Below are 27,470 nucleotides of genomic sequence, written 5' to 3' on the forward strand. Positions count from 1 at the left end.
TCTAGAATGAACAAACGTAACGTATAATACATAATACATTCGTATCTTGTTTAATGAAGTCACATAAAACATTTTGGATGTTTGCCTAAACTGTATAAAAAATGAAATATCTTCATATCATATTGTAACGATTTAGATAAAACCAGCCTACTGAGTACTGAAGCTTATTCAGAAGTGGTTTCTTGAAAAACTAGTAAAGCGATGAGACGAGTAAAGTGGAATATGTCTGACAAAAATGTCGAATCGCTTGAAGCGTTCGATTCTAAACGAATGCTAGGAGTATGATCTATCAGTGGTTAGACTGAAAGAGGAAACTGTCTAGTATTTACAGTTATACGATCGCTCCGATGACCAACCCGTCCTCGAGTGGAATTCCGGATTTTTCGTTCGTCTAAAATTCGCACCGTTCGCATGCCATTCTATACTTTCGATTTAATCTATCGTTACCGCTTCTTGCGAAAATTGGAAATACCCTGAGAAAATGAAACCGGAAACGGTGACGGAGACGGAGACGGAGAAAATGGAAGAAAGTGTTAGAGAGAGTTAAAAGTTGGACATCTGAAAGCTTAAGAATTTATATGTAGTAATTTCTAGACTACAGGTATTTATGCTTTTATGATAAATTTAGTGATAACGAAATCCACAGATTGCATTATAAAGATATATACATAAAACATTCATAGTAGGATACTCTTTATAATTTTTGATGGATGAAACAAATTTTTATGTAAGTTCCACTTCTTTAGTTCTGTACATAAGAATATGAGATTGAAAAATATAAAAATTCAGTAATTACTAGACAGCAGATTTTTATATTATAAAATATTTATTATAGTAGAATCTTCCATCTCCGAACTGATAGGGAGACAATAGCGTTTAGACAATTAAATAATAAATTAGTAAATTTTTCACTAATTTTTGTACTTTTAAAGTCTTCGACTGTTTCTTTGAAACAGCCTATATACGTAGAAGGTGAGAAGTGGAAGCTGAGAATAGCAAACGAGAGAAATACTTTCACTAAATATGACGGTTGAATGCTGAATGAAAAAATTTTAGGTCCATTGAAGCTGAATTTTTTTGTAGCGCTCGTAACTTCGATGATGGATTAGCTAAAAAAGAAAACTTATAAAGATACTACAATGATTGATTTTGTTGGAAAGATGTTCCTTAATCTGAAACTCTTTCAACTAGTCAAATTAATTTTATAATTTGTCATTTTGTAATTTATCGTCGTTTATCGAATTTGATAGAAGTGCAACGATACACTGCAGAGATTTATTAAATACTGTAAAGTGAGCGACTTGGAATTTTTACGGATGAAAATAATTCCGAATCAGTCATCAACGTAACTTTGCAATTTTATTCGTCTGTGTAAATTGCGAGTTAGCCTTCATACTGTTATTAATATCCAAGAAATCCTGTGCTTTGCTTGGCAATTAAATTGTCCGAGAATGGTAAAAGTATAAATGGATCACAGCATCCAAGAAGCTCGATAAAAGCACAGACGAGGTTGTACCTCGTTTGTGATAAAAGTGATTAATTACCGACAGGGAGTAATTGATTGTACCTAGAATTTAAATTTATAATTTAAATTAAATTTAATCGTACAACGTTAAAATTTAATTTATGTTACAGAAGTAATAAATTATATTGTTCGTTAATTTTACCAAACTGAATCTTTCTCCTCAACTTATCAAATTGCTTAGATCCTGAGAAGAAACAACTCAACTGTTTTAAGGCAGATTCTTTTTATTAATGAACATCAGGGTGGATGTTTCTTTCTTTAATACTATCGATCCTGTGTTCCAATAGGTCGCATTGGGGTCAGAGAAATTATAACAGCCTAATGACCATCTTATGTCATTATAGCAAAATTGTAATAGCCTTTCCAAAAACTACTTTGGAACGTATTCTCTCACTGGTCTTTCAAGGGTTAAACAGCAAAATATCTTTCATTTAAAAGCTACGAAAGATCTTCCACGATCATCCTACTGTATTATAAATTCAATATCATATTATAAATTCCAATCATTCCAAAATTCTAATCAAATCTAATCTTGCCCACATAAACCTTCTTGATCATTTTATTATAGAAAATTTACAGGAATCTCTCTCCATAAACATCGACACTAAACTTTTCTAGAAACTAACGGAAACAAAAGAAAAACCAGTCCACCCAGCCCTTCGATTGCAACGAAAATGATTTATCGAGGAGCGACGATTCAAACGAAATCCAAGGAAAATAGCCTTGCAGCTCCGGGTATTCATTGGATGGGAAACGTTCTGGATGTTTTCGCAGTGTAGTAAAGTCGGTGCACGCCTCGGCCCGATCCTTTTACTCAACGGCACAATGCACGTTCTCAAGAAAGGGAGAAAACGCAACGAGAGCCACGTGGAGAGAACACACGAAGAAGGTGTAATACACACCATGTCGTCGCCAAGGAAAGAGGACGGCGAACGAGAACGAAGGAGGTGGAGAGGTGAGCCCGGTATAAAAGGGTCGTTGCGAGCCGCCTCGTCTGTTTTAACACTCTCACCGGGTCGCTCGGTGGATATCACGGAGAACTCGTGTCGTTGAACGACCTGGACACATACGCTTCACTTGAACAGGAACCATTATCCTTCGTCGAACAACGAAAAAAGAAGCGGGAAGTGAGGTGAGTCGAAGGAAGTCAGCTTAACGAACCTCCCTTATCGGAGTTCTAATCTTCAACCCTCTTCTTCGATTCGTGGACGTTCGTGGAAATTCGTGGAGCAAGTGGGCAAACGTGGCGCAGTTACCCTCTTTCGACGATCGAAACGGATTCGGTTCCATCGGTGGATGTATACGTATAATGTCACGGATCGAAGACTCTACCAATATGTTTCGAGAGAATCTTAGCAGTGATGCTGTGTGCAACGATAGTGGCTTAGCTCTTGTCATGTGGTAACCTCGGTAACTCGTTGTGATAGTTTGCGAACCGATATTAGTTGTTATCGCATAGGGGACCTTCTACCGTTCAGCTACGGATTTTTATCGAAACTTGTATTTTTCTGGATCTAACTAAGCAAGTGGAACTTAAACAGAGATCCGTTTCAACGTCTAAATCTTATGATAACTTCACTTTTCGCAATATTTTTGCACACTATGTGCATTCTGTACATTTTTACAGATTAATGTTCTTAAACGCGTAAACACCCATAGCTTATTTATTATATTTCTCACATTTTGTCAAGCAGAGCTTGAATACGATCCATTGCGCTAACGCGATTTAGGGACGAAGATGAGGAAGTTACTTCGATGTTGGAAGTACATATAGCAGGAGTTTGGTTCAGTATTAGATTATTATCTAATAAGCAATGCATGGTTCCTCTGGGCTTTCTTTTTGAATGGGGAATTCAATTCTTTGAATTCTTGAATGAGATTCATTATGATAGGGATTTCTCTAAAATATGTATTGATAAAGTTAGTAGAACAATGACAACAATTATACAAAATGAAGATTGATATCGACAGCTTATTTGCACCCAAGATATCTAATGTAAAGAAACGATACTTCTTATGGATTAATATAAGAGGGGATTTCATTATCTGCGATCGTGAATAACTAAAATAGCTATAAATAATAACTATAACATTCGTATAAACTTCTAATGAAAGCTAAATCTTGCATATCTACCTCGTACATAAATAGTAAGCGAATTTTTGGTGGTCTTCGTTCTCTCAGTTTTGCTCCTTTTGTTTCTTTCTGTTTGAAACAAATGGATGCACTTTTTAATGATGAATTTCTCGTGAATTTCATGTTCCTCTTTTCTCTCACTTCTTTTTGGAGAAAGATAATGGAACATCGAATTACATTATACGTATATGAGCACCTCATTTCTTCTTATTTTTCTCCTCTCTTTCTTTATCCTCGAAGAAAGATCAATGCGTTTCTTCTGCGAATATCAAACATCAGTCATGAATTTTTCGTGACTTTGTATTTTTATTTCTTTTGTTTCCCTATTTCTTCATTTCCACATTAAGAGAATTAGTCGTGAATTTCCTGGTTTCTTCCCTTATCCTTTTGATTTCTCTATTCCTGGAAAAAGATAATAGAATGCGTTTCTTTGAACGATGGCCAAGTAACGTTTATTTGCCTACCGTTAGCCGTGAGAATACGACTGCATGGGAATCCTGATGTCGCCAGTCGAAGGTCAGAATAACTCCAGTGTCAAATGAAACTCTTTGTTGGCCCTGGGAAAATTATGTTTCTCGTGGTTACGTTCTTCCTTTATTCTCGTAATTCAGTTAACGATATCTTCATATATTATGCAACGATGCTTGCATTCTTATGAGGATAAATAGAATTGTAACGACAGTAATCTATTGTAAAATCTCTACTTTCATTAATCGATTAATCTGATATTTTCTTCTTAATTACTTTCCTCAATTAGTTTTCTGTAAAAAATATTATTTTCTTCAGACTTGAAAATGTAATTAGGAATTTAGTTCTTAGTTAATTAAGTTAATAGATTCATATAATCCTTATACTTTTATTTAGATCTTTTTATAGAAGAAGTTAAGGTCGAAGCAGAATAGAGTATGAAATAAGTGGAATAAATGCATTCGGATATCTAGAACGCGGTTTATCAAGCAACAGCAATTTGCAATTTGAACGTGACCCCGTTTTCCACAATATCGAACAGATGGAAACTTAAAAAATTTCCTACGTGCTGGCAGGATTCTTTTATTTCCCCACCGTATCCAGGAATAAGTGAAATATTTCCTTCTCGTTGTCTCCACACAAAGGTTCTTGTTTCTACACAAATAGAACTTTGAAAAAAGAAAAAATATAAATTAAACATTTTGTTAGAAACAATCTTCGAACTAACAGAAAATTCGAAGAATAAAAACTACCTTGTTTTGATAATACTTTAATAATTATTATTTACGAATAATCAAATTAAAGATTATTTAAGAATGTAAGAATTATTTTAAAAAACGTAAACAAAATTGTAATGGAAGGAATGATTAAAAAATGTACTTTTCGTTTTCCAGAAAAATGAAGTTGGTGATAGCGTTGGGAGTATTGTGCTGCCTGGCGGCAATCGGAACCGCATCGCCGCTGCCAAAAATCTCAGCGGCGACTTCTACGTCGAATCAGGTCGCAACCGGAAGACAGGCGACGCAGCAGCCAGCAGCAGTCAGCGAAGACGATGACGATGACGACGATGACGACGACGACGTCGACTTCGATATCACGGGTGGCGACGATGATGACGACGACGACGACGACGATGACGACGACGACGATGATGCTTCCGATTATTTCGAACGTTTCATCGAGGATATATTAGGTAGGTTCCATTTTCTTCGTTTGCAATTGGGAAATAAGAATTAATTGAAAAGATAGTATAATCAATATAATTAAAATATTTTCTTATATAGTCAATACAAAATATAAATATAGTTTTATCCATGAATCATAGAAAAACCACATTCAAAATAATTTGAATACGCAAATTTTTTATTAGTAATAAAAATAATTTAAAGAAGTATCTCTAAAATAGAAATTATACTGTTATGAAAGTAGCACGCTTGAAATTTCTATGTTAAGGAATGTTTAGTCATTTTTTCAGGAACAAATCACTATAAAAAATTTTGTTGAATTTTACTTTCAAGACTTCAAAAACATGATTCAGAACCTATAAAAATGTACCAGGAATTTAATAACCACATCGGTTTATTTGATAGCGAAATTTCATTTTTAAAGTATGGTTCGTGATATTTAATTATAACGAGTTCAAGTTAATTATAGAATTCGAGTTCACTGGCCGATTAGTCCATTTAATGGCTTTTGCTTTCTTCGTATGGTTATCGGAGATTCGTCAATAAGATTTCGTTGAATCGAACAATGGGAAGGATCGCGGTGCGAATGTGCCAGCCGTTACACAAACATTAAACTTTAGGTTAGCGACATGTCCGACGGAAATTCTGGTGCGTTCACGTAGCTGTAACGGTACAAGATACTTCAAACTCGCCCGAATTAACATAAATCGACGGCGACTCCAGTTCGAAAAGAATTTCTACGCGCTACTTCTTTTATATCGACCCACATACGAAAAGATAAATCGCAACTGCCAACATTTTTCGTTACACGATCATTAAAGATGGAGAAAACGACAGTTATTGTACTATATATAGTATTATACACAATATTTATACATATTATATATATATGTACTATATATAGTATTACACATAATATTTCAACAATTTTATAATCCATTGCTAATTTTATTTGCTAATCCATTTGCTGGTTTTGATTAAAATTTTAGTTCATTCTTGGTATAACGCTAAGAATTCTAGTCAATCATGTATACAATTAAAAAATAAGAACATTTTATTAAACACTCTGATCCTTAATTAAATAAAAAATAACCCTAAAAAATATTTCATCCAATTATCAGGGTACCCTTGCACAATTCAATGATAATATTATTAGGAAAATTTTATAATTCATAAATTACAAGTTATTAATATTGATAAATTCTTTTGCATAACAGTAATAACTTTGCTAGTCATTTGATTATCTTGTTTAACATAAAATCTAAGACGTTTAAAGAAAAAGATACTAATTACTAATATAAAATTACTAATGTTACCAAATGCAATAATATTATCATGTGCAATATTCAGGAGTTCCAAAGGAACACAATTTAAACAGAAATAAATAATCGGAAAGACACGTGAAAAACAGCTTCTATAACCAACAAACCATGAATTGCAGGTGAAGAGGACGACGATGACGACGACGATGAAGCCACCCCTGTAGAACCAGTGGCGCCAGCAGTGGCGGCGCCAGTAGCGTCTGCACTTCCGGCGGCTGTCGAAGCCGATTTGAACGCCGCCGCCGCCGCGGAAGCGGAGCATGCAGCAGAAACCGCTGCGGAGAGCACAGCCGTGGATAGCGAGCCGACAGCCGTCGAGGAAGACGAAGGAAACGCAGTGGGAGAGGGGCAAGCCGTATCCGGTATCCACGAAACCGGGCTCGAAGGTGCGGAATCCGTGTCAAATCCTGTCCACGTTCCAGCCGTATCAACGAACGAGGCAGATACCGAGGACGATGATGACGATGACGACGAGGACGACGAGGACGACGTCGATCTGGTATACACCGAGGACGACGATGACGAGGACGAGGACGACGAGGACGATGAGGATGACGAGGACAGCATCGCCGACATCGCTGGCGCCAGGCAAGCACGTGAGTTCAAGGGAAAGAGCAAGAAACACAGTACAGGGCGTAAACACGCGCGTAAATCTCGCACGCGTGCTACATCCCCTTCCTCGAAGGCTGTCGTTTAACCAGGGAGGAGGGAAACGAGTGGCAAGTCACGTACAACGATTCCTGACAATCACGCGCTCAATTCATTAATTATTCGACTCTTCGCGCCGTTGCGAAACGGTCGATGCTTTCTATGGGTCGTGTGGATGTTCTAGGTCAGACTTTTGCTTTGAGGTTACGTGTACTATTATTTTGTTTGTCTTGGAAGAGGATATTTGGCAATGTTGTCTCGTGATGGGAACTTTGTGGGTTAAATTATTTTGATTTGTACGAATCTCTCAGAAACCAACTGTGCTTATTTTTACCTGCAAGTACATGATTAGTATTGAACTTCTTAAAGAATAGTTGACTTACTTTTATAGATTTATTTCTCGTAAAGAGATGATATATACAATAGCAAATACCAAATGTAATTTGAAAAAATAATATCCGTAACATTTTTCAATTTATGTGGTATGAATTTCCTAGTTTCGATTCAGGGTTAATTTTATATGGGGCAATTTTAGAGTATTATAGATGAAAAGTTCAAGCATTTAGTTTCTTTTTGTGTGCACCTGTTTAAATATTCCCTAGGAAAAACATAAATAACCATATATGTACATATAAAGCTTCTTCTTTGAAACGAAAGAAACAAGCTCCAAAACTTCATAGAAGTTCTACACAATTGCAAAGTTCAAGAAAAACGAGACACCAATCCAAGGACCCTATTCACCAAGCACATTTTCAAGCAGCACTTGCATAAAACATAAACATATAGAAACATATGAACGGTCAAGAGTAATTCGTTCAAAATTAAAATTCCTTTACATGTGATCCACTTTACTCTTGTCCATTTAATCAGATGTTAATTACTTTCTACAGTCTTTGGAAGAAGAAAAGTAATCTAAGCAAAAGCTAGCCTAAAATCTGCCGACCACTAGAGCTTGCGCACTCGTTCATAAAAAGGCAAAGCTCCGATTCGAGAAGTTTTCATCCACCGATGCTGTTCGACATATTATTTCATTTCTGCCATAATGAATTTTTCTTGACAGTAGTTTCTAAAATTTTCTTCCAAAAAATAAAAGCGTCAATGCTTAAGAAAATTTTGGTCGATCGTTAAAAAGTAATTAAAATCGATCGTCGAAGATTCCTTTTCTTTTCTTGACTAACTACTTGTTGCTTCCGATTTGAAAATTCGCTTGAAAATCATTGAAACGCCCAGTTGTAGTGGTAGACATGTAACACTAGATTAGTAGAAGTAGCGGTAGTATATTTATTCTATTTATTAACGTGGATACCTCTACTCGAAGCGATTCGCACGTGGTCGAACAGCATGGTAAGTCAATACGTAACATCCTGATGCCTTCTCGTAACTCCCAACCACGCGTTCTTCGGTTGTTCCAACGGAGCTTACACGATTTCCGTTTACGGTATTCAATTCTAACTGTTAAACCAGTAACACCGTGTGAATTATAAGAGATGGAATGTACATAAACATTTTCATTAAAGATTAGGGTTTTGAATGTGTTTTGAAGAAATATCTGTAAAATGTATTAGAGAATATAAAATCCGTGTTTTTAATATACACTTATATAATTGCAAGCTTCAATATCTGTATTTAAGTACATAGATTTATATTTTTTTAATTCACACAATTGGAAAAAGTAAATTAGGTAAAAAATCGGGGTGAAGTAGGAAGCTTAAGATAGAAAATTACAAGTACATACAAAATATATGTATACGATGAGACTTCCGTATTAGTGAATTTCAGGTTTCAAGCATCACTATAGATAGTAGATACAATAAGTCGTTAACAACAGTAACTAATAATGAAATGACAGTTATAGCAAAAATTACCTAAAATAGGCTGTTTTTTCGATATTTCCTATATTGTATTCACTATTTTTCTTCTTCTAATGATAGGTGAAGTGAGGTTAATGATGTAGACGCGTATGACGTTAGGCTATTGCATCTGCTGACAATACGTCAAGAAATCATTAATAGCGTGGTGGGAATGTTTTGCAGTCACGTGAAAGCGTGATTGAAACAGTAGATAGGAAAGTTCTATAATATTCGTAATTACTGACACTGATCGTTGATTCAAGCTCTTATTATCACTATTTATTCTGTTTGAATCTTTCTTGATATACTATTTATATATCAATCGAGTGGCACTTCTAACATAATTTAACCTTAACCTTTCAGTCTTAACTTCACCTTTAATCTTCATTTGAAAAGAGATTTATAAATACGTTGCTTATTAACTTTTTCATTAGTTATTTTAACTGTCTGCTTTAAACATCCAGTAATTATATACGCGATATTTTATCAGCACTTATCATACATATTTATCTTTCCCCTACCTATTTCAATAGCTACTCGATTGACGTACACCAAAGGTAACCTGTATACATCAAAGTTCACTTTTCATGTCGACTTTAATGTTGAATTACAGGATTACTGAATATAAATTGTGTATAATATTAAGTCCAGATATAACGTTAAAACAGTAAATAATTAGCACTCATTACAGAGTAAAAGAATTAATATTCGCGAATTAAGCACATGAGTAAATCTACACAGCCACAGTAGTATTTATATATATATATATATCTGTAAATTAGAGGCTACAGATTTAAAAACATATTATTCTATCGATACTTAAGTATATTAAGAACATATGTACATAGATCTTTAATTCCCTATAACAATTGCAAGTATTCCTCTCATACACATTCAAAAACCTAACTTTTATGTCAAAACAATGATCGATAACCTTATTACAAATGAAGTAGAAACCTCTGATAGGCAAATATTCGCGTGGTAACGATTATAAAATGTCGTAATTAACATTAATTAGTAGGAAGAAAAACATTTACTTTTAATCAAAAAACATTCGAAACTCGTGTAAGCGCTGTTGAACGAAGCTGTTGATAGCAAGAAAGCAACGGAACGAAGAATTCAAAGTACCTTTCGATCTGTACCTGCATTTCTTTCCTTTTCTTTCTTTCTTTCTTCCAACTGTTTCCAATAAAAGAAAAAGATATTTCGCACTTCCAATTATTTGCAACACAGTAGAGCGTTCCGTGAATCATGTGATTCTAAAGCTGTATTTATGCTTCCTTCTCATATTTATTATATTTATTTGTCTTTCAGTCTATATTATATCAATTCATGTGAACTTTAGGATTGTAGAAAAAGCGAGACGTTTTACGATGTTGAATAGTTATGTGCGAGAAAAGATTTCTTTTTTACGGAAAACATAAATTGTACAATAGAAATTTGGATATTTATTGATCGACATAGAATGAAGGGAAAAAGGTACTTTGGCGATGTGAAGGAATAGGTATCATTTGAAAATATCTTAGCTTGGTGACCTCACGTCACGTATTTCTTTTCCTTTTTCTACTCGTTTATCGACTAACGATAGAACGAGGAGTAAAGGAGAGAATCCGTATGTCTTTACGTAAGAATGAGAGAAAGAGAGCCGTAAAGTGAACGATGTCATTCATTCGCTGAATAAGCAATACCGCAACTGGCCACTTTAATTTTTTAACGCTGGATTTCTTTCAATTTTTCAACATTTATTCTCAATGAATGAACTTCCTTTTTTCTTGTATATATAAACAATTGGAATTCAAATCAAATTTATCTTATAATTTAAGTCTCCATTATAAATATAATCTTTTATTAAAATTATTTTAATTCAAATAATGTAAGGAACAAAAAAGAGAAAATGTGTATTTGTAAAATAAAATTGTGGCCGAAAAACGGTGTTGTTTATCGCGCAGGACTTGTAACAATTCTGTTTGAAAAGAAGCTTGTACAGAGATATTGTCCGTTCTGGATTGCAAAAATACAGATAACTTATTGTTTTTAGAAAAAAACAACAAAATAAATTGTGTGTCTCGCCTTTTTATTTCTGTCACCAATCGTCCGTGTTCAAACCAGTTCCGTGTATTTGTCCAGGTTAATCGTGATCCAGAGGATAACCTCTCTTTTCCTCTTTCCCTCGTTAATCGAGGGAAAAACGAGAAGAGAAACGATTATTCGTTTTGTTTTTCCACGTCTTGATACACCGTTCTAATTATGAATAATCTCCGGTATTAATCGTTTAGAGCTACTTTCTTCATTTAATACGTGATGTGCTGTGTCACTTAGCTCGGTTAACCCTTTGGAGCAATTATTTTCTTTATTCCTATTATAGTTTTGAATTATTGGATCTTTTCATTGAATTACTATCATTGGACAATTATTCAATTTCTTGGAGTTTGATACTTCAGATAGTATTTATTAATATTTATAGTCTATAAAGCTTTTAGATAAAATATAATTTTATTTAGAAATGATAGGTATAAAAGAGGTTAGGTTGGACTTAGGTTATCGATTTTTCTATAAGTATTATTTAAAATAGTGAAGCTAAAATAATATCTTGAATGAAATTGCATTGAGAATACGTTTTTTTTATTTATCAATTGTAGTAAAATCGATCTATTAGAAAAAACAGAACAAGTTTTAGATTTCCAAATAAACTGAAAAGAAGCGATCAAAGAGAGAGAAAGATAATAATAACATATGAATTCAAAAATTAATAATACGTAAAAAACTATGCAACGTCCAAAATTTTCTATACTCATAATCATAGTATATATGTAGTATTATTAAATATTTATATTACTAAATGTTTAGTATTTATTTATAAAGTACAGTAAGAAGACGAATTACGTTTGACCATATAATTTGCCTCTTAATTGGTGCCATTTGCAATTGATATTATAGTTATAACTAATTGCTCTTCAAAGGGTTAATGATCGTTGCCGGAAGCCTTTCCTTTTACTTAGGAATCCTTTGCTTGCCTTGTCACTCGTTCGTAGAACTATTTAATGTACCCCTTGCTTGCAATTTCTTTGCCTTATCCTTGACGAGTAGATGCACGTGTTTGGTGGACGGCTTTATGACGACCGACGGTCACGTATTACTGGACAGTAGCACGAAACTTTGGGCCTTTTTACACGCATTCCACACCTTTTCTAGTTTGTACCAAAGCACAGCATCACCAGAACAATGCACAATATAATGTAATGTTAAAAATTACATCTACCTATTACGTGCACGGTGAAGTTAGCGCACAACACTTTATAGTGCTACATTGAGTATTGAACGTACAATGAATGTTAATTTTCTCTTCCCGCTTTTTCCTTTTCTTTTTGTAGTAGAAATTTACCTTCTAGTAGTAGTACGTGTAAAATCATAGTATCTGTAGAGCAATGCATAAATAGTAGATCAATTAGATGGCATAATATTAAATATTTATTATGTGCACATAGTAACGTTATTACAGAACAGGTTAATGTTAAATATAATTACGGAACGAGTATTAATCGTCTTTCTTTTTCTAAGTGAAAGGTTGTAGTTAGAGTGGAATTAATATAAGCATATTATATAATTATAGGTATATCATGCTTGTACGTGCATTTATTTGCAAGCAGTGTGTTTAAACATTCATGGCACATTGGATAATTATTAGTAGATTATTTCCCATATACACGTGTAATTATTTAATATAATTTATTTCATGAAATAAAAGTAGGATAGCTTGATACTTTTTACATTTTAGGAAAACGAAAGAATTTCTTATTAAAGACGTTGGTCGAGAGTTTTGAATAAGAATCTTCTAGAAAAATGAGAGATTCTCTTACAATTAGCGTTAAAAATTACAATCATCTTTCTTAATGCTGTCTAAATTTGAAACTTCGTAAAATTTAAATTAAAATTATTTAGTTCATTTACTTTGGTTTAATGATACATTAATAATTCAAACTACTCTCGAGAGCCATTTCCTGGAGCGATACATTTTTCACGTTACGTTAATCACCTTTCATTTATTTATAATTTACGATATATGAAAAATTCTCAACAAAAAACACGAGCATTAGCTCGATTCAGGAATTTAATTAAAAGGAATTTAATTTCAGAAAATTACATTTCGTTTATAAAAGCACAGAGTCTTCTCCTAGACGAAATAGAAAGAATTTAATTAACAAATGTAACTAAGCTGGAAGACTTAAATAAGCAATATGCAATTTAAAAAGAATTTAATGAAAAAATTCAGCTAAAGAAAAAAATTAATTAAAACGGAATTGAATCGAATTAAGTAATGAAAAGATTAAAAGGAATTTAATTAAAAACTTCAAACTAGCGACTGTAAAACTACAAAGAAGAACTAAATGTTAATCTTTAAAAATTATAAAAAGTTTTCCAACGTAATTATCATCATCAAACGTTCCAACAAAATAGCGCTGAATTACTATACTGAATAAACGAGGCGTATGTAATTAAGCGCATCTTTATTTTCTAAGTAATAAATTCCGAATGTTTGTATGTTTATAGGAAATTTAAAGGTGCAAAAATGCACAGTATTTATAATATACCAAACTATACAAGGTGTCTGAGAAGGTCGGGATAAAACTTATTAATTACGCGTTAATGAGGCCAACTGAGTAAAAAAGGTTCATATGAACTTTATCTCCAAGAATGCTCATTTATTGAAGAGTTGTAAGCGTTCAAAGATTTCCGTAAAAGTTGTTCTTATGACTAGTTACACAAAATCGCAGATAAACGCAAATGCATTTACTATTATTTTCATAACAGTAGGATTATTCGAAAGAGTTCGACGATTGGAAGCCTGCGTTCTTACAGAAGAAAGAAATTGCAAACATATCTTATAACTGACAAAAAAATTACTAAAAATTCTTCGAACGCTTATAACTCCTCGATGAAGCATTTTCGAACATAAGTTTGTACGAACTTCTTTCACCTACGTGACCTCATTTCCACGTAACAGAAGTTTTGTCCCGACTTTTTCGGACATCCTGTATATATACATACATATACAAAGCAGCCAAAGTATAATACTCGTTATCGAAGTACTTGAAAAATACGAATTTCCATACACAGTCTACGAATTAAATTTGGTCGTGGAACGATCGTTCGATTCGGCTTCGATTAATTTCATTCGAATGAATCGAAGAAGAAGAATGCGAATGATAGACGCGAAACGAAACGAATCGTAACGAAAGAAGCGGTACGTTGTGACGCGTCAAAAATTTTAATTAAACGAAGCTGGTCGGGGCCAATTAACTTTCTACAGGACTCCGGCTGAGAGGCCAGATCCAATAAAGGTGTGACCGGGTTGAAATTTTTTCTCAGCTTTCACCAAGCACTCGGTCCAAAACAGAACGAGGCCACTGACCCAGAGTACGTTAAGCGTAAGCGTGCGTGGCGGTGCGAAAGAGTTCTCTCGTCCATGACCCTGACCCACACCCAAAGTCATGGCTGTCTCTCGTCCCCGATCACCGGCCACGTCATTCTATTTTCTTCTCGCATTCCCAATCAGCTGCAATCGATCATTGACATCGCATCTCTTTTGAATCTTTTCAGTCTAACGGGGCTTAGTTAAGTTTCAAGTTTTTGTTCAGTTGAATTAAATTTTGCTTTTGCATTTTTTGGAGACTTCAAATTTTGTAATTTAATTTTTAATTGTTTAATTTATAATTTTCTAATTTAGATGTTAGAAGTTTAATTGAATCGAGGTTTTTTTTTTTTTTTAATAGACTGTGACGAAATTTAATTGACGGAGCTCGGGATTTTTCAATTTGAAAAGAGCTCCTTTGGTCGGATTGTTACTTGTTCTTCGATTTTTTCGGGAAGCTTTAGAGTTTGTTATTAGAATTTGTTCCAGTTTCATGAGATTGAATTTTGTTTCTAGAAACTTCGAATTGTTTAATTTCCAGCGAGTTTGGTTGGATCAAATTTTGCTTCTAGAGAGTGCTGAGGTTTTCACAGATTTACAAGTTCTCCATTTGGAACAGGTTTAGGTAGATTGCACTTTTCTCCACATTTCAAATTTGTTAACAATAATTAATTAATGTTATTGCATTAAGTCCTAACGTAAATTACGTATTTTGTAATAAATGTAAAAGCACGAAGCTCTTATTGGTAACATACAACTTATGTTGCAACTCAACATAACCTACAAATAAAATACATTTACTAGATATTTATAAAAATACTCGACACGGAATTTTGCTGAATGAAACTTCACGTCGCGTCTATTTCTAATCGGCCGCGGTCTGAGTATCTGGATCCTCGCGAATGACCAACCGTCCGGAAGAAAGTGGCTGGAATAGGATCAACAACCGGGGAGAGTTTTTAGATAGACGCGAGGAATTTTTGTCCATATGGTTGCACGCGCTGGCTAGATAGATCTGTAGGTGAGTAGGAAGCAGGTCGTGGCCCAGATCGAAGACCAGTTCAGCTCCGCAGGAGGATTCCGATATACCGTTAACATTGTCGCTCTTTCTTACGAACTTAATTCATCGAGGTCGCCACACGGAAGTTTTTTTCTCGTGTCGATTCATCGCATAGCTTAACGCTAGCCACTATCTTAGAAAACAAATGCACGGCGATTTGAATGCCCCGATGCTCGGCCATTAAATTGCATTAGCTCGCTGCCAAGAAACGCGATCGTTAACGCGATTTCACTTTGGATAAATTGATCTGGTAATTGTCCGATATACGGATAGGTGTGAAATCGATTCGCAATAATTTGAAATTCTAAATTACGGGGAAGTGTTACGACGTACTCTTCGAATTTCAAATTCGTTGCATTATTTACTAAATGGCTGAAAGTATGTGTGAATGTTTGTTACAAGTTGATCGTGGAAAATGGGTCGTTGACATTGAATTACCATTGTGGTCGATAACCTGGCAGATGTTGAAAGCTGGACTTTAATTCGATTATGCACATTGTTAGAAGCTCTCGTAGGTTAAGTGATTCTTTCTTGATTGACTATTCGAAATCAAAATCTAAGTAACATATAAATATAAATAAATAGAAATGCAAATATTTAAGCAATATTACAAATGTTAAATAAATATTTAAATATTAAAAATAAATTTTTATACAACGCGGATTTTTAAATTTGAAGACTTTAAATACGAATAATAAATTAAAATAATAAGAAGAATACTTAAATCGAGGATCGCTAAATTGTGCGTTATAAATGTTAAATAAATATTTAAATATTAAAAATAAATTTTTATACAACGCGGATTTTTAAATTTGATGACTTCAAATACGAATAATAAATTAAAATAATAAGAAGAATACTTAAATCGTGGATCGCTAAATTGTACGTTATAAATGTTAAATAAATATTTAAATATTAAAAATAAATTTTTATACAACGCGGATTTTTAAATTTGAAGACTTTAAATACGAATAATAAATTAAAATAATAAGAAGAATACTTAAATCGTGGATCGCTAAATTGTGCGTTATAAATGTTAAATAAATATTTAAATATTAAAAATAAATTTTTATACAACGCGGATTTTTAAATTTGAAGACTTTAAATACGAATAATAAATTAAAATAATAAGAAGAATACTTAAATCGTGGATCGCCAAATTGTACGTTAATAAATTGAACATTCTCCGTGTCGAGTTTCAGTAGATGTTTCTGAAGCGAAATGAAAATTAGACAACAACAATAAATTGATAAATTTCAGGAATGATGCAGTCGGAACCAAGCAACGACGTATCGGCGATTTACGTGGCGAAATACAATCGTTTCGTGGACAACATCTTAGGAAGAATTAATAAAATCTTACGTAGCAATTATGACCCAGTGACAGTGAAATTGTCCAATGCGAATGCCAAATCGAAGTCTGGTAAACAGAAGAGCAAAAGCAAGACGAAGAAGAACAATAGCAAGACTGGAATAAAGAAGAGCAATATGGGAATAGTTTCGGTGACCACAGAGAAAATTATCGAAGAAGTTCCTGAAAACACACAGGTATAATAAACTTGAATTATGCTATTAAAAATAACATTTTCATTTCAAAGAAACCATATTTACAAAAACAGAATTCTGTTGTTGAAAATTTAATCATCGGTGTTTTAAAGTAAATTTTAAACTGACTAATTCAAATTCGTTTATAGAAAACTCTGGAGGCCGTTGAAAATACGACTATGTCAGCTGCTACCGTTGAAAAGGAAGCAACTACTATCGTATCTGAACTTCAAGTATCAAGTAGATCAAACGTGGAGACAACTACAAAATCTACAAACAAACGAGTATCTAATTCGAATAGCAAAAAATCAAATAAAACTCGTGGTGGAACGAAGAACAAAACGAAACAGACTAGCAGTAATAAAAATAAGGTAACAATCGTACTATTAACGATTAACGTTAATGCGAATGTTATATAACTTTGTAGTAAAATACCGTTACTTTAATTAGTTTAATATACTTAAAATTCAGTCGTTAATTCTGCTCCTTGTAACACCCACTTTGTAGTTTTCTGTCTTACATTCGCTGTGTACATAAGTGGTCCAATTTCTTTTCTTTTTTTTTATAAAATATTAGTTTTAATTCTCTTGCAAAATTGCTTTGCAGAAGATATAATATTTCATTTTCTTGTAGACCGAATATGCACGCGTACACGTGTATTTAAAAGTCTAGGAAATAACTTTTACGATGAATAAAATCAAATAACATTTCTTATCAATTTCCAGACAAAGAAAAATAAACCAAAGGCGAGAGCCACACTTTACGGACTCGCGAGCCTACAGAGATCCGGAGACGTGTCTGTGAACATGATGAGCGATCACACCATGATCAAAACGAGATTTACTCTTGGTCCTTTGATACTAAAGGTTGAAAAGGAATTTGGTAGGGCTGCAAAGAAGGAATTGAGAAGCGCGACTGCTACCACTGCCGAAATGTCGGGTAAACTGAGTCTTCGAGTTCTTCATGGTGGTGCAGCTACCCTCAATTCCATCCGCGTTCTGCAACCTAAACAGGTAACTAGCAAATAACCTTAATTATTACTAAAAGAATAACCAATCTTTCGTTTTTAACTCTTTATGCTTTAGGGTATTTGAAAAAATGCATTCAATTTTTTATTATTAGGAGACTAGTAAATTTAAACAGAAAATTTTTTTCTTTATTGGTAAAACAGAATATCTTTTTATATATAATTTATATTTTAAAAGAGCGATCTCATGACTTGCTCATTTCTAAAATTCTTTTCATGCAAATTACATGGTCATCTGAATGATCGCATTATCTTAGACTAGCATGTGAATACGTGCTTCGAACAATATAAGAATATCTTCCATTCTGTTTTGCTTTTTTTTTTTAGGTTAAAACTTTCTTCAGTAGCTACGATTTAGATAATTTTTTCAACTGGTTTTTTCCTCTCGCCACTTTTTAACTATTCCGTTACGTGACTCTTATCGCGGAATTTTTAAGCAGATACAGCTGAACAAAACTATTTATATGTACATCTGCCATCTGGTTCTGGCTGCTTTTCATCTACCAATTTCATAATCGCACTTTATGTTCTCTTCATAATATGTTTTTTTTATATCAACAAATATACATAGAATAACGACCCTTTTAATTAAGATAATCGGTCATTAAAACACCAAGAATCTTCTAACTAGATGGTAGAATATACTTCGTCAACATTGAATCTAAAATCAATTTTCTTGAAGTAAAACATAATTTTGTATTTAATGGTAAATTAAGACTTCAACAATATTTGACCATGATATCTGTAATTCTTTATGGGTTGTGTATTTTTACTATCAGAGTCGCATTAATTTTTTAAAGCGTTGAATTGCATTGAATTACATTCTGTTTATACGTTGGATCATCTAATGCTCTTTATCTCACATCATAAATGCTTCACTAATGTCTTCGACTTTTCGCGACGTCTGCGCCAATTTTTCTGCCTTCTACATTTACATGATTACATGGAATGCTAATTTCACTTTATATTGACAGCAGAGGCATACTCCATTCGAATAATGGGACGTTTAAATAGCACGTGTCTGAATACGGCAAATTCCCAAGATCATTCATATTTATGGATCGTGAATCGACATATTTTCAGGAGTGATAGGATTCTGTCGGGTTTCAATTTTTATCAAACACTTTGTATAGGTAAAAGTTTGAAAAGGTTGACACATGTTAGGATTTCAAAACACATCATTCTTTTATAATATCGAGACTTTAATTTAATAACAATTGTACTTAGAAATGAAAGTTACAATTAGACCACGGTGTTTTATGCAAATTTATATTTTTATGGTCACAACTAAAGAAACAAAACAGAGATTAAACAGAGATTTGTTTTATCTATCGAAAACCATGACAAATATAATATTCTAGATATTTCCGCAATTTTTCTTTTATATGTATATTTCAAATGTCACGTAAATGCATAAAAATCCGTAGTTTAATTACGATTATAACGACCTCATTTCTCAGAGAAATGTAGCGTCAATTTATATTAAAAAGTTCGTACGGGACGCAATTCTTAGCGGTTTGCTGTAACGTTTTCACCGCAGCAATTTCCTACCGCGTTTTAAGCTCACTGCCCACGAGTTCCACGAAGCTTTGTCGCTTCATAGGAGCGTTTTATTGGATATGACGATGCGTCTGCGCCGATGTTCAGTCCACGAAACGTAAAATACATCTTGTCATGACGAAAATGCGTAGCGATGAAAACGGTTCGCTGTTGTTTCGTGGACAGCTGTATATCACTTTACGATGACCGCTGCATGGAAGCGTATTCTCAAGCTAAGTCTACACTTGCTATGAACAATTATCCGCAGATACATGTCGCAGCTAATTAGCATCTGCCTTTCTACGGATTTTTCAGGAAAGGCAAATACTGACTGGTTGCGTATTGACACGTATCTGCGAACAATTGTCTTTCAGTGTATACTTAGCTACAGCATCAATGCGTCTAACATGCATCTATGAAGCGACCCTTCGTGTACAACGGCACCTAAAACGCAGCGGCAAACTGCCTCGCGGCGGTGATGTCGTCGCAAACCGCACGTTTGCACCGGGTTTAACGGTTCGCAGGCAATAAGATAATAAAGCGCACCGAGTTCAAGGAATGGAAGAAAAGTTATGCTAATTCCTAACATCCGCGTCGTTGCGGTCTCCCCCGTTATAAACGGTCGTCTATCGCTTAACGTTATAATATTTCTAACTTATGGTTTTATGATCTCACGCTGTAACAATAGTATTCGTTTAAAAATACGACAGTGAAGCTCAAATTTGTAAAATTATCTTCATTAAGTCGAATGAAGATTAGAGCACATAATAATCGGACTTTGTGACTTGTTCCATTGATTACTCAACCGACGAAGGCTTCTATACGCGTTGAAACATGTTTGACGACGCATGAGCTTCTACTTAGGTTTCATAAGATCTGCATCAGTCTGAGTTTACCGATTCTTCTGAATTTTTGGCGCGATACAATGTCTGATTATCTTCCAACTGCAGTATTACTATAATAGGATTACTATAATATAAATATATTACTATAATAGGTGCTGATTATAAAAAACGAAGACTTAGAGACTAAAGAGAAATAGACAAAAAGATGGTTAATTGAGAGAAACGGATGTTCTAATTTCGCGTTATTGAAAGAACTCCAGACGAATGAATCATAGAAATCATTCGCGTATGGATGATTCTGCTTTTCAACATCTATTGGATAAGATTTGCCCGAAGATTAAGGAACAGAATACAATGATGAAAGTCTAGGATCCGTGTCATCCTCTACACGTTGAGATCTGTGTTCCAGTTGGGCGTTGCTCACCGATTAAGACAGGGTTCTGATTTACATTATAAAGTATATCATGAAATCTAAGGATCGATGCATGCATCGTGACATGTTCTAATAGGAAGCCTCAACATCATATGTCAAAATCGATAAATATTAGGGACATGTGGTTTCTTTCGATAAGTGATAATATTTCAGATGATTAAACATTCGTTTGATTAAACAATCGAATTTCGAGGACCTCGGTAGTTGGGCCACAACGCAAGTAGTGGATTCTTAACAGTTAATCGAAAATTAACAATCGAACAAGTACTTATCGTTAACTGTAGATTGTGTTGATTTCAAACCATTCGTTATATTTTATTCTTATCACATTCGTCTTTTTCTTCGATATCACTGTTATGATTACGAATAAGCGAGTAAACGAATAAGCGCAGTTTATCGATATTTACATAGCTGAATCAGAATTTAGATAAATGTCATTTTAAAGATCGGACTATCGATCAAATTATTTGCTTAGATACAACAAAATTCATGTTGCAGTTTTCCATTTTAGTATTCGATTTTCCCTTACAGTCGTTTACACTTGATTATATTAAATGGCAGAATACTTGGAAAAGTTGCTAGCAGTTTTCCATTTTAGTATTCGATTTTCTCTTACAGTCGTTTACACTTGATTATATTAAATGGCAGAATACTTGGAAAAGTTGCTTGCAGTTTTCCATTTTAGTATTCGATTTTCCCTTACAGTCGTTTACACTTGATTATATTAAATGGCAGAATACTTGGAAAAGTTGCTAGCAGTTTTCCATTTTAGTATTCGATTTTCCCTTACAGTCGTTTACACTTGATTATATTAAATGGCAGAATACTTGGGAAAGTTGCTTGCAGTTTTCCATTTTAGTATTCGATTTTCCCTTACAGTCGTTTACACTTGATTATATTAAATGGCAGAATACTTGGAAAAGTTGCTTGCAGTTTTCCATTTTAGTATTCGATTTTCCCTTACAGTCGTTTACACTTGATTATATTAAATGGCAGAATACTTGGAAAAGTTGCTTGCAGTTTTCCATTTTAGTATTCGATTTTCCCTTACAGTCGTTTACACTTGATTATATTAAATGGCAGAATACTTGGGAAAGTTGCTTGCAGTTTTCCATTTTAGTATTCGATTTTCCCTTACAGCCGTTTGTTTACACTTGATTATATTAAATGGCAGAATACTTGGAAAAGTTGCTTGCAGTTTTCCATTTTAGTATTCGATTTTCCCTTACAGCCGTTTACACTTCATTATATTAAATGACAGAATACTTGGAAAAGTTGCTTGCGTAGGTATTATAGTTAAACCATTACGCTCTGTGTTATTTAATCACTTCTATTGTCTTTCCACGTAAATTGATTTCGTTGTGAAATCTTTTAAACATTCTTTATCACAAATTATAATATATTAGGCATTATTTAAGCATTATTTAAACTTATTAAAAGAAATATATGAAAAGAAACAGTTATAAGGTATTAAGAAAAATATAATTTTATAAATTTCATCGAATATATCTATTTTAAGCTAATATTCAATAATTTATAATTTAAAATTCAAGTTAAAGATGAAAATTCGTTCGATACAATGGTTGTAAATGAGCATTGACCTCGATCATGAATAAGCAGAGGTGGGCCAATTCTTCGGCCTCTCAGATTATCAGATACATGTCACGCCACTGAGTTCTTATTCGTCGAGAACTTCCATATAAAAAATTAATAATGCATTCGCCTTAGCTGAATATTCTACTGCCGCACAAGCCACTCGCTGAAGTGAGAAAAAATCAGCAAAAAATTTGTTACATGATAGAATCAATCTTTTATCGGTTTGAATTCTATATCCGTAAAAATGAGACACACTATGAGACAAAATTAACAGATATATCGTCGGTCTTCTCTTACGCTATGTCGATCGAAAATAAGTCAAAGATATAGAATAGCAATTTTTCATAAGACGCTTTGCTTCCGAGGAAAAAAGATTTGATAATTTATCGTACGCCGGTACGATAAATATAAATTATATATAGATTATAAAGTAACGTTAGATACCAAATAATTAATATTAAACATTACAAAGTAATATCTCGTCAATATTAAATAATAATATTAGATCAGAAGTACAGAAACACGTTGAACGAAATATACTATGGAGTGTCATCGTTCGACCTGTTGCCTCATTCATTCGAGCTTCGTCCGATTAAAAATTTATATCTTCGAATGTTGCCACTTTCTTACATAACTTAATCATTTCGATGATTACATTGAGAAAGTCTTTGCGAGCCTTGTAAGCTACTTTCGATCGCTGTCAACTTTCTGCTGTCAGCATCTTATTAAAATAAATTATAAATAATACATTTACTTTTTGTCATACCAATGGGATTATAGTAACATATACAGTATTATATCTACCCTAAGGGTTATCTGTTACATGTGACATTCTAAGTTCAGTGTCTGGGTAAATATCTCACAATATTTTTTGTCAATTATGCATTAATGATGTCTCCATGCCAGCAGAACAAATATTCTTATATTTTCTATTCAAATCGTGGTTGAATACCATTAAACAATCTTATATATATTAGCATATAATTTAAGCAGTTAATTAACAGTTAATTTAAGCAGTTAAGTTAAGCATTATAATTTATTACATTTTATTATCGTCCATTAAATTTAAAAGCTAAATTTTATTCGCTATGTTAATATAGTAAGCTAGTACAGTAGTATAGTTTACTATATTTACTATATTGAATAATATCGTTAATATAATTATTGATCTAATTACTGTTATATATTAATTAATATTTACACGTGATTACGTAATTGTTCTTAAACGTTACTTTATGAACAATAGAATTAATTTCCAATTGTGTCACTAGTGCGGATTATTGCTTTATCAATTTCATATACATGTTATCTAGTTTACAATATGTTCCTTTTTATGAGGTAATTATAATTCTTGTCTGTAAGAAATGGTAATGCCATTCTGCAGACGATCACCAAACGATTATTATCTTCTTCAAACGAATCAGTACTTTTGGCACGTGTTTTGCACGTTTATCTTTATCAAGCATTGCCTCTTTAGCAACTACATATTCATCGCTATCTCTCAAACACGTTTCCGAATATTGTATAATACCACGAGTTTTGTCACGGGTAAAATACTGCCTTAAAAATCTATCTCTGATGACTGTCTTCCGTTTATCTTCTATTTGATGACTCTCATTTAAGCTTTTGTTTGCCGTTTGACTCACGTGGATCCATTTATCGACTTTCTTTACTTTTTCATTTGTATCTATGTATCGTTTCTTCTTAATTTATTCATTTTTCTCTACCTTTATCTATTTTTTTCCAACCTTTATCTATTGTTTTCAATTTTCCGATATCCTTTATATTTTTCATTTTCTTTACCTTTTTCTTAGTTCTTTCCCTTATTTTTTTACGCTTTTCTCCTTTCTAATATATGATCTAATAAGTAATTCTAATCCTGTCAGTAAGCATACTGTCAAATAGAAATAAGTATAATTATACTTATACCACTACTATCTTTTCTTTTCTTTTTCTTACCTTTCACTTGCTTCTCTATTCCTTTTTCCATTTTCCATTTTCTTTACTTTCTCATCCTTCAAATTTTTCACTTTCTTTTCTTATCATCATGGTACTACGAATTTTCACGCATCTGCAGGAAATCTGAAAGTGCAAAAATTCACGGAATTTGAAAATTCACGTAATATGAAAAAATGTATAAAACGTACAAAGTATAGAGTTACGATATTCAACGAATAAAACAATTTCCTACCTAAGTTCCATTCTTTTAATTATATTAAAATATGAAAATTATTAATATGCGCAGTCTAATTATCATCAAACGATAAATAATAATAAAATGGCTTACCATCGTCTGAAGCGCTATTTTCCTTGCTGTTCGTCGTGGATTAGTTAATTTACAAGTAATTATCGTCAATGGCATTCTTGCAACTTCCTCTTTTCGTTCATAGGTTTGATGAACAATCGTCAGCCTTGGATTTCACGAACCAACTTGTTGCATTGTCTTAACATTTACATAAGCCTGTTGAAATACTAAATTTAAAACTGCCAACAATTTTTACGATACATTATCCACGTTCGAAAGAATTACGCTCGATAACATTGTTAGCATTTAATTCACGTGTGTTACAGAAAGTTTGTCCTTCTCTAATCTACTGTGCACCAGTCGACGACAGCGCGAAATTTAATGAATTCAGCTTCGAAAGAAAGCACGTTTCACACACGGATTGCAGATCGTCTCATAAATATTGTAGATTTTCATTTCTATAGGAAATATCTTATGAAAGAGAATAAGATGTTCGATAGATGAGAGAGATAGAAAGTTTGAGAAATTGTCGGAAGATGGAGTTTCTCTACTTTTTACGTTTCGTCCTCGTTCCCGTTTTAATCGACGAAAAGAATCGAAAATGACGAAAACCAAATATGTCAATTTTTCATTTCTTCCAATTTGAAACCAATTACACACTGAACTAAAAATACTCAAATTTTCAAAGGTAACTGATATTTTATAAATAGTTTTCAAAAAAACAGATATTTCATCTGTAAATCCTGCAAACTGATGCAATCTAATATCATCACCATCGAAGGTTCAGATCCGAAGACACTGAAGTTAACTCGAACATAATAACTGCGACGATTACGTAAACAATTTGTTAATCTCGATGTTATTTGTTAATTAGGTGCGAGTGGAGAGCGCGGACGATCACGACAGAACGCGCGAATTCGTCTGGAAAAGATCATCGCACATCGCTCATTTAGTCTCGGAGAAATTATCATCAGCCACGAGGTCGATGCTTCGACCTCCACCTGTTGCAGTCGCCGCCGCTTAAATCTTCCTTCGCATCATCGTTGGTCTTAATGAAAACCTTCATCCACCATGAAAGCAGACTTCTCTCTTTGTCTTTCTTTCTTAAATTATTAGACCGCGGATTTTTATGCAATTTCATATTTTTGTCAAGAGAGATCTAAAGAAATGATACCTAGTAATAGTAGTAATAGTAATATATTTCGTCTATCAAAAACTATGATCATTCATACTTAGTATATTTTATATATTTTTGCATATTGTACGCGTTCTCTGGATTTTTGTATTTTTAAATGTTTATCAGAAATGCATAAAAATCCACAGTCTGTAAATCACTATTCACGAGAGCAGTCTTCTCTTTATGGTATTTGCGTTTGGTTTTATGGCTGTTTGTTTCTCGAATCTAAAGAGAATCTTCTGTAATTTCGTTAGCTTCGAATTGCGAGAATTGGATGCTTTCATTGGATAAGAATTTAAGTAACTGATTCTGAATCGTTTTGAATAAATTAGTTAATGGAGTATGTCGCATAATAAGTAGAAGAGTAACCAAATTTATTGGTTGAAATGTTATTAAAAAAATTAGAGTGTCGATGAATGCATTTCAATTCTCGATTGGCTCTCTAAATATCTCAGTATACGTATCTGTTATGCTTCGTGCGTCATTGATAGAATTCACGATGTTCGTTATAGATAATAGTTTGATTAATTGAATGATGATAGATATTGATAAACTGTATGTAGAAGAACTGTATGTATGTATGTGGAGTTGTGGCAAAATTAACGTACTTTCGTACCTTTTCGCTTTCCATTATTATTATCTAAAAACTGACAAATTTCTATTACTCAGATCTTGTGTTTTGACTTAGATATGGTTTGAGGATTTAATATTACAGTTTTACATCACTAGTTTATATTTTTAAAGGTACGATTTATTCATTTCTCTTTTTTTGTTTTAAACACTGGGAATTTTAAGAGTCAACAAATAGCAAACTGTTTATCCTTCCTTCGCTTCATTTTAATAATAATTTTTGTAAGAAAGAACGAAGGATAAACTGGTTTTGAAAGAGTTATGCATTTTCATTCTAGACCAATATTCGCTATTAATTTATTTATTTATTTCTAGTAGTTTCTATGAATCATTTGCAAAGTCTGAAACATTTTCATGCTGCGATATCGATGTAATCTGCATTTATACCTATTGTTTTATGTTACCCGATACTTAAGACAATTGAGCTTACATTTATAAAAAGATTCATTGTAAAATGAATAAGTCAATTTTTTTATACTGTTTTAATAATATTCTATCAATATTTATATATCAATAAAGTACTTTAAGTAGATTTACACTGTTGAATTCTAATTTATCTAAAACAACAACTCTGTTAAAGACAAATTTAAAGATTCTAGAAGGATTATCAATACAAAATTATAATTCTCATTTTGTTTTATCATATTTATTCATTTTAAAATAAGGAAATGGTTTGTGTCATATCGTCATTGAAACCACAAACAAAAGGACATACAAAAGGCACAAGTGACTTCTGTTTTGATTATATTCCATACTTTTTCATGCAGTTTAAACTAAAAATAGAAGTGACTAAATAGTTTTATCGCAGAATGTTATTAATATTTTATGACATT

At 33.1% G+C, this 27,470-nt stretch overlaps 1 protein-coding gene and 2 long non-coding RNA genes across 10 annotated transcripts; 1 reads left to right on the top strand and 2 right to left on the bottom strand.

Moving 5' to 3' along the window:
• Positions 1-491: 491 nt before the first annotated feature.
• LOC138178596 (uncharacterized) lies at positions 492-27,204 on the top strand. Of its 5 annotated transcripts, none has more exons than XM_069110603.1 (8): positions 492-601; positions 1,272-2,657; positions 5,021-5,319; positions 6,753-7,229; positions 16,862-17,148; positions 17,295-17,516; positions 17,871-18,158; positions 25,705-27,198. In XM_069110603.1, the coding sequence occupies exons 3-8, from the start codon at positions 5,025-5,027 to the stop codon at positions 25,852-25,854; spliced, it is 1,719 nt and encodes a 572-aa protein (XP_068966704.1). In that variant the 5' UTR covers positions 492-601; positions 1,272-2,657; positions 5,021-5,024; the 3' UTR covers positions 25,855-27,198. The 5 variants fall into 5 exon arrangements, with proteins under 5 accessions (XP_068966704.1, XP_068966702.1, XP_068966703.1 ...); XM_069110601.1 differs by having other exon boundaries at positions 2,144-2,657; XM_069110602.1 differs by having other exon boundaries at positions 523-601; positions 1,251-2,657.
• On the bottom strand, positions 3,957-6,830 carry LOC138178599 (uncharacterized). Of its 3 annotated transcripts, none has more exons than XR_011172750.1 (5): positions 6,741-6,810; positions 5,007-5,333; positions 4,693-4,795; positions 4,124-4,420; positions 3,957-4,061 (listed from the first exon to the last, which is right to left on the bottom strand). It is a non-coding gene; the product is annotated as an uncharacterized LOC138178599 (long non-coding RNA). The 3 variants fall into 3 exon arrangements; XR_011172751.1 differs by having other exon boundaries at positions 4,514-4,795; XR_011172752.1 differs by lacking the exon at positions 4,693-4,795 and having other exon boundaries at positions 6,741-6,830.
• LOC138178600 (uncharacterized) lies at positions 24,330-25,775 on the bottom strand. 2 transcript variants are annotated; one of them, XR_011172754.1, is made up of 4 exons: positions 25,146-25,775; positions 24,873-25,046; positions 24,545-24,638; positions 24,330-24,464 (listed from the first exon to the last, which is right to left on the bottom strand). It is a non-coding gene; the product is annotated as an uncharacterized LOC138178600 (long non-coding RNA). The 2 variants fall into 2 exon arrangements; XR_011172753.1 differs by having other exon boundaries at positions 24,873-25,775.
• Positions 27,205-27,470: the final 266 nt, after the last annotated feature.

This window comes from Bombus flavifrons, chromosome 3 (assembly GCF_040668555.2).
Source record: "Bombus flavifrons isolate JBK064 chromosome 3, iyBomFlav1_principal, whole genome shotgun sequence".
NCBI classification, from domain to species: Eukaryota; Metazoa; Arthropoda; class Insecta; order Hymenoptera; family Apidae; genus Bombus; species Bombus flavifrons.